The sequence below is a fragment of the Osmerus mordax genome, chromosome 22 (genome assembly GCF_038355195.1).
Source record: "Osmerus mordax isolate fOsmMor3 chromosome 22, fOsmMor3.pri, whole genome shotgun sequence".
Taxonomy (NCBI): domain Eukaryota; kingdom Metazoa; phylum Chordata; class Actinopteri; order Osmeriformes; family Osmeridae; genus Osmerus; species Osmerus mordax.
Genome location: NC_090071.1, coordinates 8,056,177 through 8,068,903, shown reverse-complemented (window position 1 = coordinate 8,068,903; position 12,727 = coordinate 8,056,177). Strand labels below are relative to the sequence as shown.

Here is a 12,727-nt window from a genome sequence, read left to right as displayed (position 1 = left end):
ACTCTTCAGCAGCACACTTCATTGCATTGCTCTATTCTCTCTCTCTCTCTTTCTCTCCCTCTCTCCCTCTCTCTCTCCATCTCACTCTCCCCCTCTGTCTCTCTCTCCCTCTATGTCTCCCCCAACCCCTCTCTCTCTTTTTTTCTCTCTTTAGCCCTCTCAATCTCCCTCTTTCTCCTGCTGACTCTGTTCTACTATGAGAATGGCGACACAACACAGACCATGTCCAGACTTGTCCTTACAGCTCTGAATTAGGTCAAACAAAAAGAATGAGGGAGAGAAACAGCGGAGACAGACAGGTTCTGAGTTTTTGATTAGGTTTGCAGCGTCAAATATCTGGTAACCAGCAGGTGCATTGAGTAGTGCTGCTCTGAAAGTATATAATTCAATTATTGTTCTTCAGCGCAAGTCTCTTTTTCATGTCACTGAACACCTTTTTTTGAATTATTTCATGTGCTTTGTAGTTCGACCTACGTCACCACCACCGATGCGTCACCCAGTCTTTGGAAAACCCCCCTGAGGGCACTTATTGTAGTCTGTATTTAAGATTGAGTGCCATTTAAAAAACAAATGCATTCTCTCTCTCTTATTCTAAAATTCAAGTGCATTGCCTATATCTATTCTCACCAGTTTTAGTACTAGACTGTGTGTTTGTGAGTGTGAGAGAGATAGTTGCATGATTTATATTCACAATGACTCATATGACTCGCCTCCTTAGCACATTGCTCTAGTATAGACTGATAAAGAGCGAGACAGGCAGTCATTATAAACGATGTCAATCAAAATAACAAGCCAGGGAGAGCAGTGCAGAAATACTGGATGGGGAATTCATCAGTGTCCTGAGAGAGCTCACACCTTCAGTACACTGCTTTATTATGTTATGAGAGTTATGTTTCTCTGCTTGGCAGTGACCTCAATACACTTCCACGATGAGCCTTATACTACACAGAGGAAACCTGTCAAGGGTATTCAAGCAGGCTTTGATGTCTGTTTGCTGACTAGACTCTTCCACTCCCAACACAAATCAAGTATCACAACAGCATTGCTGAGCGATTTGGACATTGAAACAGAAGTGAATATTAATATGGCATGATAAGGGAGTAGGTTCTCAAGAAGGTCATCTGATATGCTCATTTGAGGAGTGAGACCAAATGGATCCATGAAGGCTGCACCTTTCCCTGTAGGCAAATCAGAGGGTTCTAGATCAGCTTCACTTGATTCCCAGGTTGAGTTTTGGAGTTGAAAGTCTTACACAACAAAAACCTGCAGGCATTGAGCTAAAGGAAGAATCTCTTTCACGCCAATCTATGGCAAACGCTTCTCATCGGGTGTCTTTGTGTTGTTTTTCTGTGTGTCTTCAATTTCACTCGGCTCCCAACGAACGGTTTTGCAATGCTTTCTTATGTAACGGTCTCATGCATTATGGTGTTATTTTGCCGTCACTTGTTGTAGACCTAGGGGCTAAAAGCACAAGGCCGTGGAGAGAAAAACAAGTTGTTGGAGAGCCATGGAACAGACAGATCCAGACACATTCAGTCAAGCCAAGGTTTCTTTGAAATCCACCATGCTATTGTTGCATTGCACGACCATGTACAACTGAATGTAAACTGCATCTGACTGATAGGTGTGCGTGGGAGCTCAGATTGAATCGGACATTCACACTGTGACACTGATGTGTCCAGTGCAGACACCCACTCTCTCACCTTCCACGTGATGACCTCTTCACTGGCTGAATGTTCACTCCTGAATCAGGCCAGCTGCCAGGGTGTCCAAACGGCCTTCCCACATGGCTGCAGAGTGGCACTAACTGGAACATGATGGTGCTTAGAGCTCCACACATCAGCCACCTCTCGCGGCCTCCAGTACAACCTCCTCCAGTCCACCCCCTATGAAAGCAAGAGACAGGGTGGTTTAGTTCGTATACAACCTGGAGAGCAGTAACACCAAGGGGTCAATATGAAAATGATAGACCACTGGAGTTGAGAAAAAGAAATTGGCACGGTAATAAGTGGTGACCGAGCGCAGAATTGAAATGTAGGGCTGAGCTGTGAGTCATTACACACACTCTTTCCCTCTTTTCTCCCTCTCTCCCCCTCCCCCCTCTCTCTCTCTCTCTGAATAAGGAGTGATTCATCCAGTGGCCTAGAGGTAATGAAATTATTCGCAATCAACTGTCATTTACAGAGGGGCTCTAATGCTTTGCCGGTTTCACTCGTGATGTCCAGCTTTTGTCCACATGCTTTCTAAGTGCTGAAATCTGACTGCTGAGTATGAGGACAACTTTTGACACACTACGGAGCACTTTCCTGCTCAACAAATTCGAACATGAATTATCGACAACGTGCTTATTGATTTGGCACCTCTGCCAAGAATCCGTTTTCTTGTTTGTAGAGATACACACATTTACCCTCGAATCGTTTTCAGGTGAACAGCTGTGTCAAAGTTGAGAAAGGGACAGCGGAACTGAAGTGGTGATAATAAAGTCCCAATGATGTGAAATGCAGTATCAAACTACTATGTGCAAAGAGGAGAGGAAATAAGGGATGAGAGTTCAGTGGGTTCATGCTAAATAAGTAAAAGTGATAGGCTGTGCAAACAAAGTTTGGAGGAGGCTCCACCTCCTTGTGCTTGCTTAATGATTTCTATGCTTCAGGAAATATGGAACCAGATTCAGCCTGATAGCCAGGTGAAATTGATTAAATGATCATCTGGTCATAATGTCTAGTTTGTGCCTTAGAATCGGTTCCAAACAACATGGGCCTTGGTGACATCTTTGTCAAGGCCTTGAACTTGCCGTTTCTATACAAGGCCGGAATAATGCTTGTTTGTGTGCTCACTAGTGTCTGGTTGTTTTTTACAGTACACCCGTCCACGCCAATAAGATAAGAGGAGTCCTGTCTGCTTGATGGCTTTACTTGAGAGTTCCGTTCTATCAGCTGATGTAAGCAAATGTATCCGACTTGGCTGTCATTGATTAGCCAACACTCTAGTTTACCCTCTAGTGTTCTCTCCACCTGGCTGTCATGCACGTATAACAGCTCTATAAAACCATCTGTCATCCTGTTTAGGATACATTATCGCAGAATATATCAGGTGGACGTTTTATATCAGACCATAATGGGATTGCTGTACACGGGCACAGAGTGTGCCATGGTCACGTAGTCTGTCACTTCCCAGAAATAATCTGTGAGCTGGCACCCCAACCAAAACAATTAACCCGTGAATTTATGAATATATCTGTCAGAGACTATGGCGCTGAAACATAAAAGACTGTAGAACAATGGACAGAGCGTATAAAATGTAATTTAAGAAGCACACCTGGAGTCCGAGAGCTGTTTTTTGAAGTAGCTTCTGAGGTTTTAAGAGCTGATTCCAGTGGGTCTGATGAGGTGTCGTCAAAGGAATGAGTCAGGCTACTTCTTAGTGAGCACCGTGGCAACCGACATCTATGACCATCTGTCACCTCATCCGGAGTGAACTCAGCTGCCATCAGAATAGACCAAAATATCACACTCTAAATAATAGTGTTCTTTTCAACCAGGGAGGGAAGAGCGATGGGAGAAGGGAATTGTCCGGGTACATGAAATAGAGGAAACGTTCTACTGTGTACGTTGTACAGTGCTGAGGGGACGGAGGGTTGCAGCGGACTGTAACAGACAGTAGACCAGGACGACAGAGAGTGGTCTCATGGTGCTGACTCCCTTTGTGACCTGGCTACGTCGTGTACTGGTCACAGAGAGGCCATTGTTCTCCCATTTCCTCCCTGTGACCCTCAACACCTTCCCTCCCTCCCTCCACTCTCCTCGAACACAACGACAACAAACCAGACCACGCCAAGAGCAGCAGTATACTGTATATTATGCAGCCAAGGTGTCGTTTATATAAAAAAACGACCCCTGTCTTATTCATAATTCATAATCTCCCTACCATTTAAACCTATTAAGGGAGCATAGCGTGCGTGGGTGGATGTGTGGGGGCCCTTTGGGTGACATACTGTTACCTTACATAACCTGATGCAAGACCCTGGCCCCAATTTGAAACAACATGCAATACTGTAGCACCATTTGCACAGTGTAGATCGCACTGTTATATAAAACTGATGAGAGTATTTGAGTGGCCCAGATCTATCTGCCTTCGAGTTAGGATGACAAAAGGAATATGGCAGCCCCGTCTCAGATTCGGTGGGAGGATGTTTTTACATAATAGTAATAATGTACTTCCTCCATCCAAAAAGTAGAAGGCACCATGCCGGTAATCCTCCATGCTTCTCTCTCCCTTAGGGTAGGCGTCTCTTATGATGGCCTACTTATAGAAGACGTTGGATGTATTTCCAGTGTTCTCAGAATGTCGCCTGTGGATCGTAACAAAAGATATAAATAACAGCAAATCTCTATTTACCAATAGGGAGACTTTTCTATAGCCTCCTACATGTGGATTGGAAAACCGTATTAATTCCATAGCATGTCTCATTTCCTCATATCTATATCAAAAGGCCACATGGAGCTTAAGAATGTGAGGCGCAGCAATTTCTTACCAGACAAGTTAATGAAATAATCTCATGACCGGATGTGTGGTGAGAAATCGTGCGAGGCTTTTCATGGTAAAAGCTTGCTGTAGACAACAGAGAGCATGGAGAGATGAATACTGGGCGTCTGAAGCCTCTCTGGAGTAGGTGCTTTAATCTAGTGTGTGTGTGTTTGTGTGTGTGTGTGTGTGTGTGTGTGTAGGTCTACAACCTTTCCTTATCTTCACACTTACCGCCACACAGCCTCTTACCTTTGACTATACCCTGTTGAATACTGCCCTCTGCTGATTACTGTTTACAAGTGCAGCACTGTCTATGGGAATAATGACTTGTCAAGTAATCAAATGTGCCCTCTGTTGAATGGTACTGGTATTGAGGTGAGGGAAATGCTGGCAAACGCAGCAGGATATTAGAATGAGAATGAGATCAAACCAAGCGTAACATTTTGTAAACCAGTTCTCCTCAAGAGGTTTCTTTATACAGTTCCTGGCAATGTGCAAAGGTGTGCTCAAATATGCACCATCGGCACTGCATTGATCTTCTACATTTTGACAGTGTCATGTGTCAGTGTCATGGTGTCATGTTGTGATCTGCATCTGCATCTGCTAAGCCACTGCCCTGGTGCAGGCCGGGTAATGTCAGGGCATGTCAGGTCATGGCATGCTAGATTTGGCTATGTCGTCCAGCTGCTCCTCTTTGATAAAGCACCATGTTATTCCAGCCTTCCCTGGCACAGGCTGCCACCTCAGCACAATACCCACTGGCATACTGTGGATCCTTATTGGCAAATTCCCCCTGAATCATCACTGGGGTTTACATCGCTATTGTTCAGGGGCTTGGGGCTGGTGGTCAATGGACTGTGCCCATTGACCACCAGCTGCATGTTGCCCATCCCTCACCCACCCCCCACTTCTATCAAACATCCCCCCCTCCACCTCCCCCATCCATCCCCCTCTGCATTGATGTTTGGAATCATCGGGTAGCTTTATAACAAAAGACAGACAGTGATACTGTATATTGTGTCGACCATGAAGCCATTTCACAACGCCTTTGTGAAATGGCACAGTTGCTTTCACAATCACAAACTCAGTTTCATTCCTTGAATTATAGATATGGCGAGCTATGGGTGAGTTTGAATGGTCTCATCTGATATCTAATTTCCCACAGTTGCTAATGTCCAGCAGGGGTTTCTCACAGAGATGTACCTTTCACCTGAGTGTGCCGTACTGACATGTCTGATTAGCCGGCAGGACCTGATGGTGTTGCTCATCCAGCACTGGTACTCTGGGTACTCCCCCCTGGTCAGGACGTACTGGTAGCCAGTGTAGTTGGGCTTCTCGTACAGCACCAAGGCCCCACTCTCCAACCGGATGGAGTTTCAGCGGTTAAATAAACAGATGATCCCTATCTTCACACTTTGCACAGTCATCCTTCACCTCGCAATAGCATCGTTACACTACAAGTTCTACCGCTTCAGTTTATTTTGACTATAACTATAAATATTTGTCACATATTCATTAGATATTCCACATTTGAAAGAAGCTTTAAAGAACAATGATAAAAAAACAAGAAAGTAGGATATCTTTTGAAGGCATCTTTATTTTCCTTTCCCAGACAAGGCAGCGGACAGCAGCCTGAGGTGACGTGTCTAAAAGTCCTTCACACGGCGAACGGAGCCCACGTTGCCCTGCATGCCTCCCCACTCAGTGTAGCGCCTGTACTCTCCCCTTTCCAGCAGCCACTGGCGCCCCCTGTAGTTGGGGTGCTCGTAGAAGACCCAGGCTCCCTCCAACACCTTGCAGGAGTTGACTTCCCGATTGTGCCAGCGCTCATGGAACAACGGTATGTTGTCTGCCAGTTCAATGTTCTGGCCCTCAAAGTTAGGCCTCTCCCACACTTTCATTCTCCAGGCGTTTCCCACCTGAAGTAACACAGACATAATCAAACAAACAATGAATTACATTTCATGCAATGGAGCATTAAAGGCATAACTAAACATGTCTACGTCTCATTTATGGGAACCAACATTCCTGGGTGGGACCCCGGCCCCTAACAGACAACCTCATGGTTTTGACAGGGCAACACCATGGTGCAAAGCCATTTGTGTGTATATAAAAACACAGAGTTAGCTAAAGAAATTTACTGAATGGTCACGTATGATATATTTTGGATGTCCTTGCGTGCAAACTCTGTATTTCTCATGCGCTGTGTCCTCTATACTCACATTTCTGATCACACGGCAGGACCTGACGGTGTCGTTGAAGGCCATCCAGTGTTGGTAGTCAGGGTACTCCCCTGGGGTAAGGACATACTGGTAGCCTATGTAGTTAGGTCTTTCATAGATCACCCAGAATCCACCCTCCACCCTGATGGAGTTGCAGCGGCTGAAGTAAGTGTGCAGGTCGCTGGAGTCGCTGTTGCACTCATGGAAGCGTCCCTGGAAGTTCCTGTCCTCATAGAAGATGAGCTGGAACACCAAACATATCACTTAGTGTCTTCATGGAATCTATTCAAGTTTCACATGATGAATCTTGTCATTCATTTTTCCAGAGCTTACCTTCTCCATGGTCACTGTCAGTAGTGGTCAGAAAATATACATACAACATTAAACTATACTGCACCAATATTCTATTTATACAGACCAAGAACAATAAAAGCAAGCACATGGTTCACACTGTTTGAATTAGATAATTCAATCAGCAATTCAAATATTTATCCAGGCTCATCACATTGTTTTATTACACTGAATCCCTCATCCCCAAACAACGGCTTATGAAAGGTTCAAAGCATCGCTACTCACTGGTTGCAGTACAGCTTGCTGACCAATACAAGGGCACTAGAGGACATTCATTTGATTTGAAATATTTTGGGTCTGAGTCCACTTTCCTTTTTTGTGTTGTAAAGTCCTAAAGATATATATCAACAGTGATCATGTATAGCACTATGCATTGAAGTAAAACTTTTTTAGATGTTATCTTGTTTTGGGGCATATTAGGACAGTCACATAAGGAGGCTGATCTTATGAACAGTTTAGCACTAGCCATCTTACTAATGAAAAGATTGGATGGTATACTCTAAAGCACAACTCTTCAATGATACATTAGAATAGTTTGGTCTGACAGTCTAAGAAGAATGGCAATATCAGCAATTTTAGTGATTGTTTATTTTATTGTATCGCCAAGCAATTATAAGATGCTGCATGAACCAGGAAACATTCAAGCCATTTTCAAAATGTACATGTTGCAAAAAAAATATTGAAATGTTTGCATGCTAAACATTTTAGCATGCAAGTGACTCACTGTATAGTTAAGATCTGTCTTAAGAATTCACTGCAGTAGAAATTGGCTCTTGACAAACACACTCCCTAGATATAATACAGATTGCTCTGGATTAAATTGTACGTGTTAGAAACCATCATAAACATTTGTTTTCGTTAATGATTTATTGATTCAGACATGGGGAGTCTTGGAAAACAGTGAGCTGACTTTACAACCTTTATTGATGCTTCCATTCTAATCTGATTTTCAGTTGACATGACTCTAGAACTCAGTGATCTTGCGGAAGGAGCCCACCCCAGGCGAGGCTGCTCCCCAGTCGGTGTGCTTGCGGAATTCCCCCCGTTCCAGGAAGTACTGGCGCCCCCTGTAATTGGGAAGCTCGTAGAAGCCCCAGGCGCCATGAGTCACAACGCAGGAGTAGACCTCCTGGAACTTGAAGGCCTTGTAGACCAATGGACAGTCCTCCACCCACTCCACCATCTGCCCACCATAGTCAGGTCTTTCATACAGCCTCAGCTTCCACACATTACCATGGACCTAAAGGGTTAGGCACAAGAAGACATGTCAATGTAGATGCATCGCCCCAAATATTTGATCCTGATTGTAGTAACATACAGACATGCTTGAGTTTCTCACATTTTTCACCCAGCGGCAAGACTTAATGCTTTCATTGAAGCCCATCCAGTGCTGGTAGTCAGGATACTCCCCAGGGCTCATGATATACTGGTATCCCTTGTAGTTGGGTTTCTCATACAGCACCCAGCAGCCACTCTCCACCTTGATGGAGTTGCAGCTTGTGAAGTAGGAGTGCAGGTCCACACAATCACTGCTGCAGTCATAACAGCGACCCTGGAAATTCTTTTCCTCAAAAAATGTGAGCTGAGGTTATGGGGGAGAAGAGAAATAAGGTGAGCTGTAGAAAACCACTTGAATAAAATGAATTGAGTACATAAAGTACAGTATTTATAGTTATTTATGTTAATATAAATACTTGTTTAGTTAATTGAACAACTAAATATCTCTGAAAGATTCAAATGGCCGAGGTTCAAATGTGATTATTTTGCAACCATCAGCTACACACTAATTTCACGCCTTTTCATTTGTATTCTACTTTACAACTTCCCAAAGTTGACTACCTACAGCATACCCTTCCCTTACCTTTCCCATTTTGATGCAGATAGCTTCTTTCCTTCACTGAAGCACCATCAAAGTATTTATCCATAAACCAAATGTGCAGAGTGTGGAAGGCCTTTGATAACTAAATGAGTGTGGTTTGCATATCAGCAAAATGTTTTTGTCTTGTTTGATTTCTCTTTGTTCCTAATGACTCTGAATCAAAGAATTGCTGGAACAGTGAAGAGAATGTTATAAACGCCTACAGACAGCAATCGAGCAATGCATTTGTTACTTTCAATGACATATCATGACATGTGGAATAAGTACATAACCTCTCACTCACATTTTTCATTTTTTCATTTGTATGAATTGTTTCCAGTTTAAGATAACGATTTTTAAATTCTGACGCTGAAATCCTGCAGCAGGAAAGTTCGTAAGTTCATGTTTTATGTTGACGTTTTGTCTCGTTTGCAATATACTGTAAACTACATGTATTATTAATAATAATTTACTTTGTATGTTGGAATCATGATAAGCACATGTTGTTGAACATTTTACATCCAATTTTATTTCCAGTTAGTTTTATTTGCCAATATGGATTTGACAGTGTCACTGAAACCTATGCTTATATTAACAGTTGCATTCAGTGCGGAAATGCACCTAGATGCATTTCCCAAAACGCAAGAATGCTTTGCAATGTTTTTTATCTGACAATAGGAAGTGTGGCAGAGGACATGTGATCATTTGGAGCACAAACTTCAGTGAGCTTGACTCTTCAACATCCAAATGTGTATTTTCACAGTACAGACTTAACTTGCATCATAAATTATGTCTAAAGCAATCAGTCAACATTTATAATTTCATGATTAGTTACGAATTAACCATTGATGTGTTTGTTTTGTTCAGTTGCTGACATATTGGCTGTCCTTATTGTGTGGAATACTCCCCTATTGTCTCTCAGTCCTAGTAGCTGAGTCACTGTAAGCTTAACCATGACCTCATGACCCTGTCTGTTCCCAGGACTGTTAACATCCACCTCTCATAAACAGTTGCTATGGTGACAAACATCTTATTCAAACGCAAATTCTCTTACAGAGAAATACACTCACTTCTTTCTTTTGAATGTACAAAGGTTACCACATTTGATAATAACATATAACCCATTAAAACACATTGAGAATTTCTTTTTTATGATGAAATATATTGGATCAAAACTGCTGAGTCATGATTTAGTAGAAGGGACATTTCTCAAATACAATTGTGTCTCAAAACATTATTTCCAATGACATTTGTCATGACAAATGAAAAGCACTTTATTCATCAATTCATCTTTTTGATCAAATTGATTATTGGTCGCTGACAATCACTGTGGCTTTCTTGGGTGAAGGGATTTTACAGTATAAAAAGTCAAGTTGGTCTTGCAGTTAAAATGTGATTCACATTTTAATCAAGAAGATACAAATGTATATGAGGACAGTCTTGTGGGTGAACTGACTGGCTGTTTGTGACAGCCGAGGGCACACTGCTGCAAAAGATTGACAGCAAGAAGCATCCTGCTTATTCATCAGGTTCAGAAATTTAAATAACAAAAAGACATTTCAAAGCGTATAAAGTATAAAAGCTAGAGTGAACCATGACCTATTGGACACAATCCCAGAGCTACATCAAACATGGGCAAGGTACTGTATATCCTTTTTATACAGTAATCTAGAGTTTGTGAATGACTATTTGACAAAGCCTCATATTAAGTTGAGAGCTTAGATTGTAAAAGTATGTGAACAACTAATGTCAAATTTATAGTTAAGTTTGATTTGTCTGTTTAAGTCTAAATAGTGTTCTGATTGGTCTGGTTCTGATCTCAGTAGGAAAGTTGAGATAATACAATTTTTTATTTTCTGTAACTTTTTTGTTGCTTTGAGATTTCCAAATCTGCCTTGGTGTGCATTCTGTTTTAATTTGTTTCTTTCAGATCATCTTCTTCGAGGACAGGAACTTCCAGGGTCGGTCCTATGAGACCAGCAGCGACTGCCCTGAGCTCACCCCTTTTTTGAGCCGCTGCAACTCCTGCAGGGTGGAGAGTGGCTGCTTCATGGTCTATGACCGCTCTAACTTCATGGGAAACCAGTACTTTGTGAGGAGAGGGGAGTACTCTGACTGCCAGCGTATGGGCCTGACTGAATCCATCCGTTCCAGTCGCATGATCCCCCAAGTAAGCTGTATTTCTATGATGTTGTGGTCCATTCTGGAAAACAATAGAGAACAAACAAGACAATGAAACCGTAACTTTACATATGATATGTAAGCATCAGATGGTCAAACAGGTGATTTAATGTTGTACTACACATTATAACGTTGGAACTTTACATAATGGGAAATGTGTTGAACCCAACAGCACAGAGGATCTTACAGGATGCAACTCTTTGAGAGGGAGAACTTCGGAGGTCAGATGCACGAGCTGATGGATGATTGTGATTCCATCCAAGAGCGTTACCGCATGTCCGACTGCCACTCCTGCAACGTGATGGACGGCCACTGGCTGATGTACGAGCAGCCCCACTACAGAGGCAGGATGATGTACCTGAGGCCTGGAGAGTACAGGAACCTCAGGGAGATGGGACTGGGCAACACAATGAGGTTCAGCTCTATGAGGCGTATCGTGGATTCCTGTGAGGGTCAACGCCATTGATTTCCCTGACACTATTTGTCAGGCATCAAGAATTTGGCTGCATTTGAAATTATCTTTACACAATAAAAATAATTGATGCTTATGAATGTGTTCTGTCATGCCTTATATTAATATTTGTGTCTAATGAAATTGAATGCAATCTAACTCAATCGATTAACTCCATACTGCATTCCACAGTGGTCACTTGGAATAATTGTAAATGCCACAAATAAACTGTAAATACAACAAGTCAAATATTTTTACCTTGTTAAAAATAACAAAGGCGAACTAAAAGCCTTTCAAACTTATGCAACTTCAACTCTAAGCAAACTCGGATTTAACTTGAGAGCCAAATTCAACTCAACCGTTACGGTTACGGTACAGCAATGTTCATCCCTTAAAACTGACTTGTGAGGCAAAGGTTTCCAAAGGTAAGTGTTTAATGTCGTAGCGGAGTTAACAATCTGGCAGAGTTTGGATGGTGAGCAGGGTTTACATAGATCGGTGATTGCTGATCTGCCACAGGTGAGGATGGTTGTCTGTCCCGGGAGACTCCGCCCATGCACACACACACACACACACGCACACACACACACACACACACACACACACACACACGCACACACAGGGAAAGGGAGGGAGGAGAACACAAAGGAAAAGAGAAACAGAAACAGTGTCACAGCCAGGGGTGTGACACTGTGTATATTAAGACTATTTTGCCTTTTGCTCTATCACCATCTCAGTTCAGTTTTCTTGGGTTGAGCCTCTGTGCTCCACTTTTTTTGTAGAACTTACTTGACTTTCAATTCTCCACAAAGCAATTGTTTTGTATACACGTTTTATGCGTTCTCACATTTTTCACCCAGCGGCAAGACTTAATGCTTTCATTGAAGCCCATCCAGTGCTGGTAGTCAGGATACTCCCCAGGGCTCATGATATACTGGTAACCCTTGTAGTTGGGTTTCTCATACAGCACCCAGCAGCCACTCTCCACCTTGATGGAGTTGCAACGTGTTAAGTAGGAGTGCAGGTCCACACAGTCACTGCTGCAGTCATAACAGCGACCCTGGAAATTCTTATCCTCAAAAAATGTGAGCTGAGGTTGTCACAGTCAACATGAAAAAAAGTTTACACCATTGATAT

At 42.7% G+C, this 12,727-nt stretch overlaps 3 protein-coding genes across 4 annotated transcripts; 1 reads left to right on the top strand and 2 right to left on the bottom strand.

Moving 5' to 3' along the window:
* Window positions 1-6,173: 6,173 nt before the first annotated feature.
* On the bottom strand, window positions 6,174-7,091 carry LOC136966004 (gamma-crystallin S-1-like). The gene is made up of 3 exons (XM_067260340.1): window positions 7,083-7,091; window positions 6,750-6,992; window positions 6,174-6,446 (listed from the first exon to the last, which is right to left on the bottom strand). The coding sequence occupies exons 1-3, from the start codon at window positions 7,089-7,091 to the stop codon at window positions 6,174-6,176; spliced, it is 525 nt and encodes a 174-aa protein (XP_067116441.1).
* Window positions 7,092-8,064: 973 nt separating this feature from the next.
* LOC136966046 (gamma-crystallin M2-like) lies at window positions 8,065-8,970 on the bottom strand. Of its 2 annotated transcripts, none has more exons than XM_067260402.1 (3): window positions 8,962-8,970; window positions 8,440-8,682; window positions 8,065-8,340 (listed from the first exon to the last, which is right to left on the bottom strand). In XM_067260402.1, exons 1-3 carry the CDS (start codon window positions 8,968-8,970, stop codon window positions 8,065-8,067), a joined length of 528 nt encoding a protein of 175 aa, XP_067116503.1. The 2 variants fall into 2 exon arrangements, with proteins under 2 accessions (XP_067116503.1, XP_067116502.1); XM_067260401.1 differs by lacking the exon at window positions 8,962-8,970 and adding an exon at window positions 8,883-8,903.
* A 1,619-nt stretch (window positions 8,971-10,589) lies between these two features.
* On the top strand, window positions 10,590-11,605 carry LOC136966487 (gamma-crystallin M3-like). The gene is made up of 3 exons (XM_067260994.1): window positions 10,590-10,598; window positions 10,889-11,128; window positions 11,312-11,605. Exons 1-3 carry the CDS (start codon window positions 10,590-10,592, stop codon window positions 11,603-11,605), a joined length of 543 nt encoding a protein of 180 aa, XP_067117095.1.
* Window positions 11,606-12,727: the final 1,122 nt, after the last annotated feature.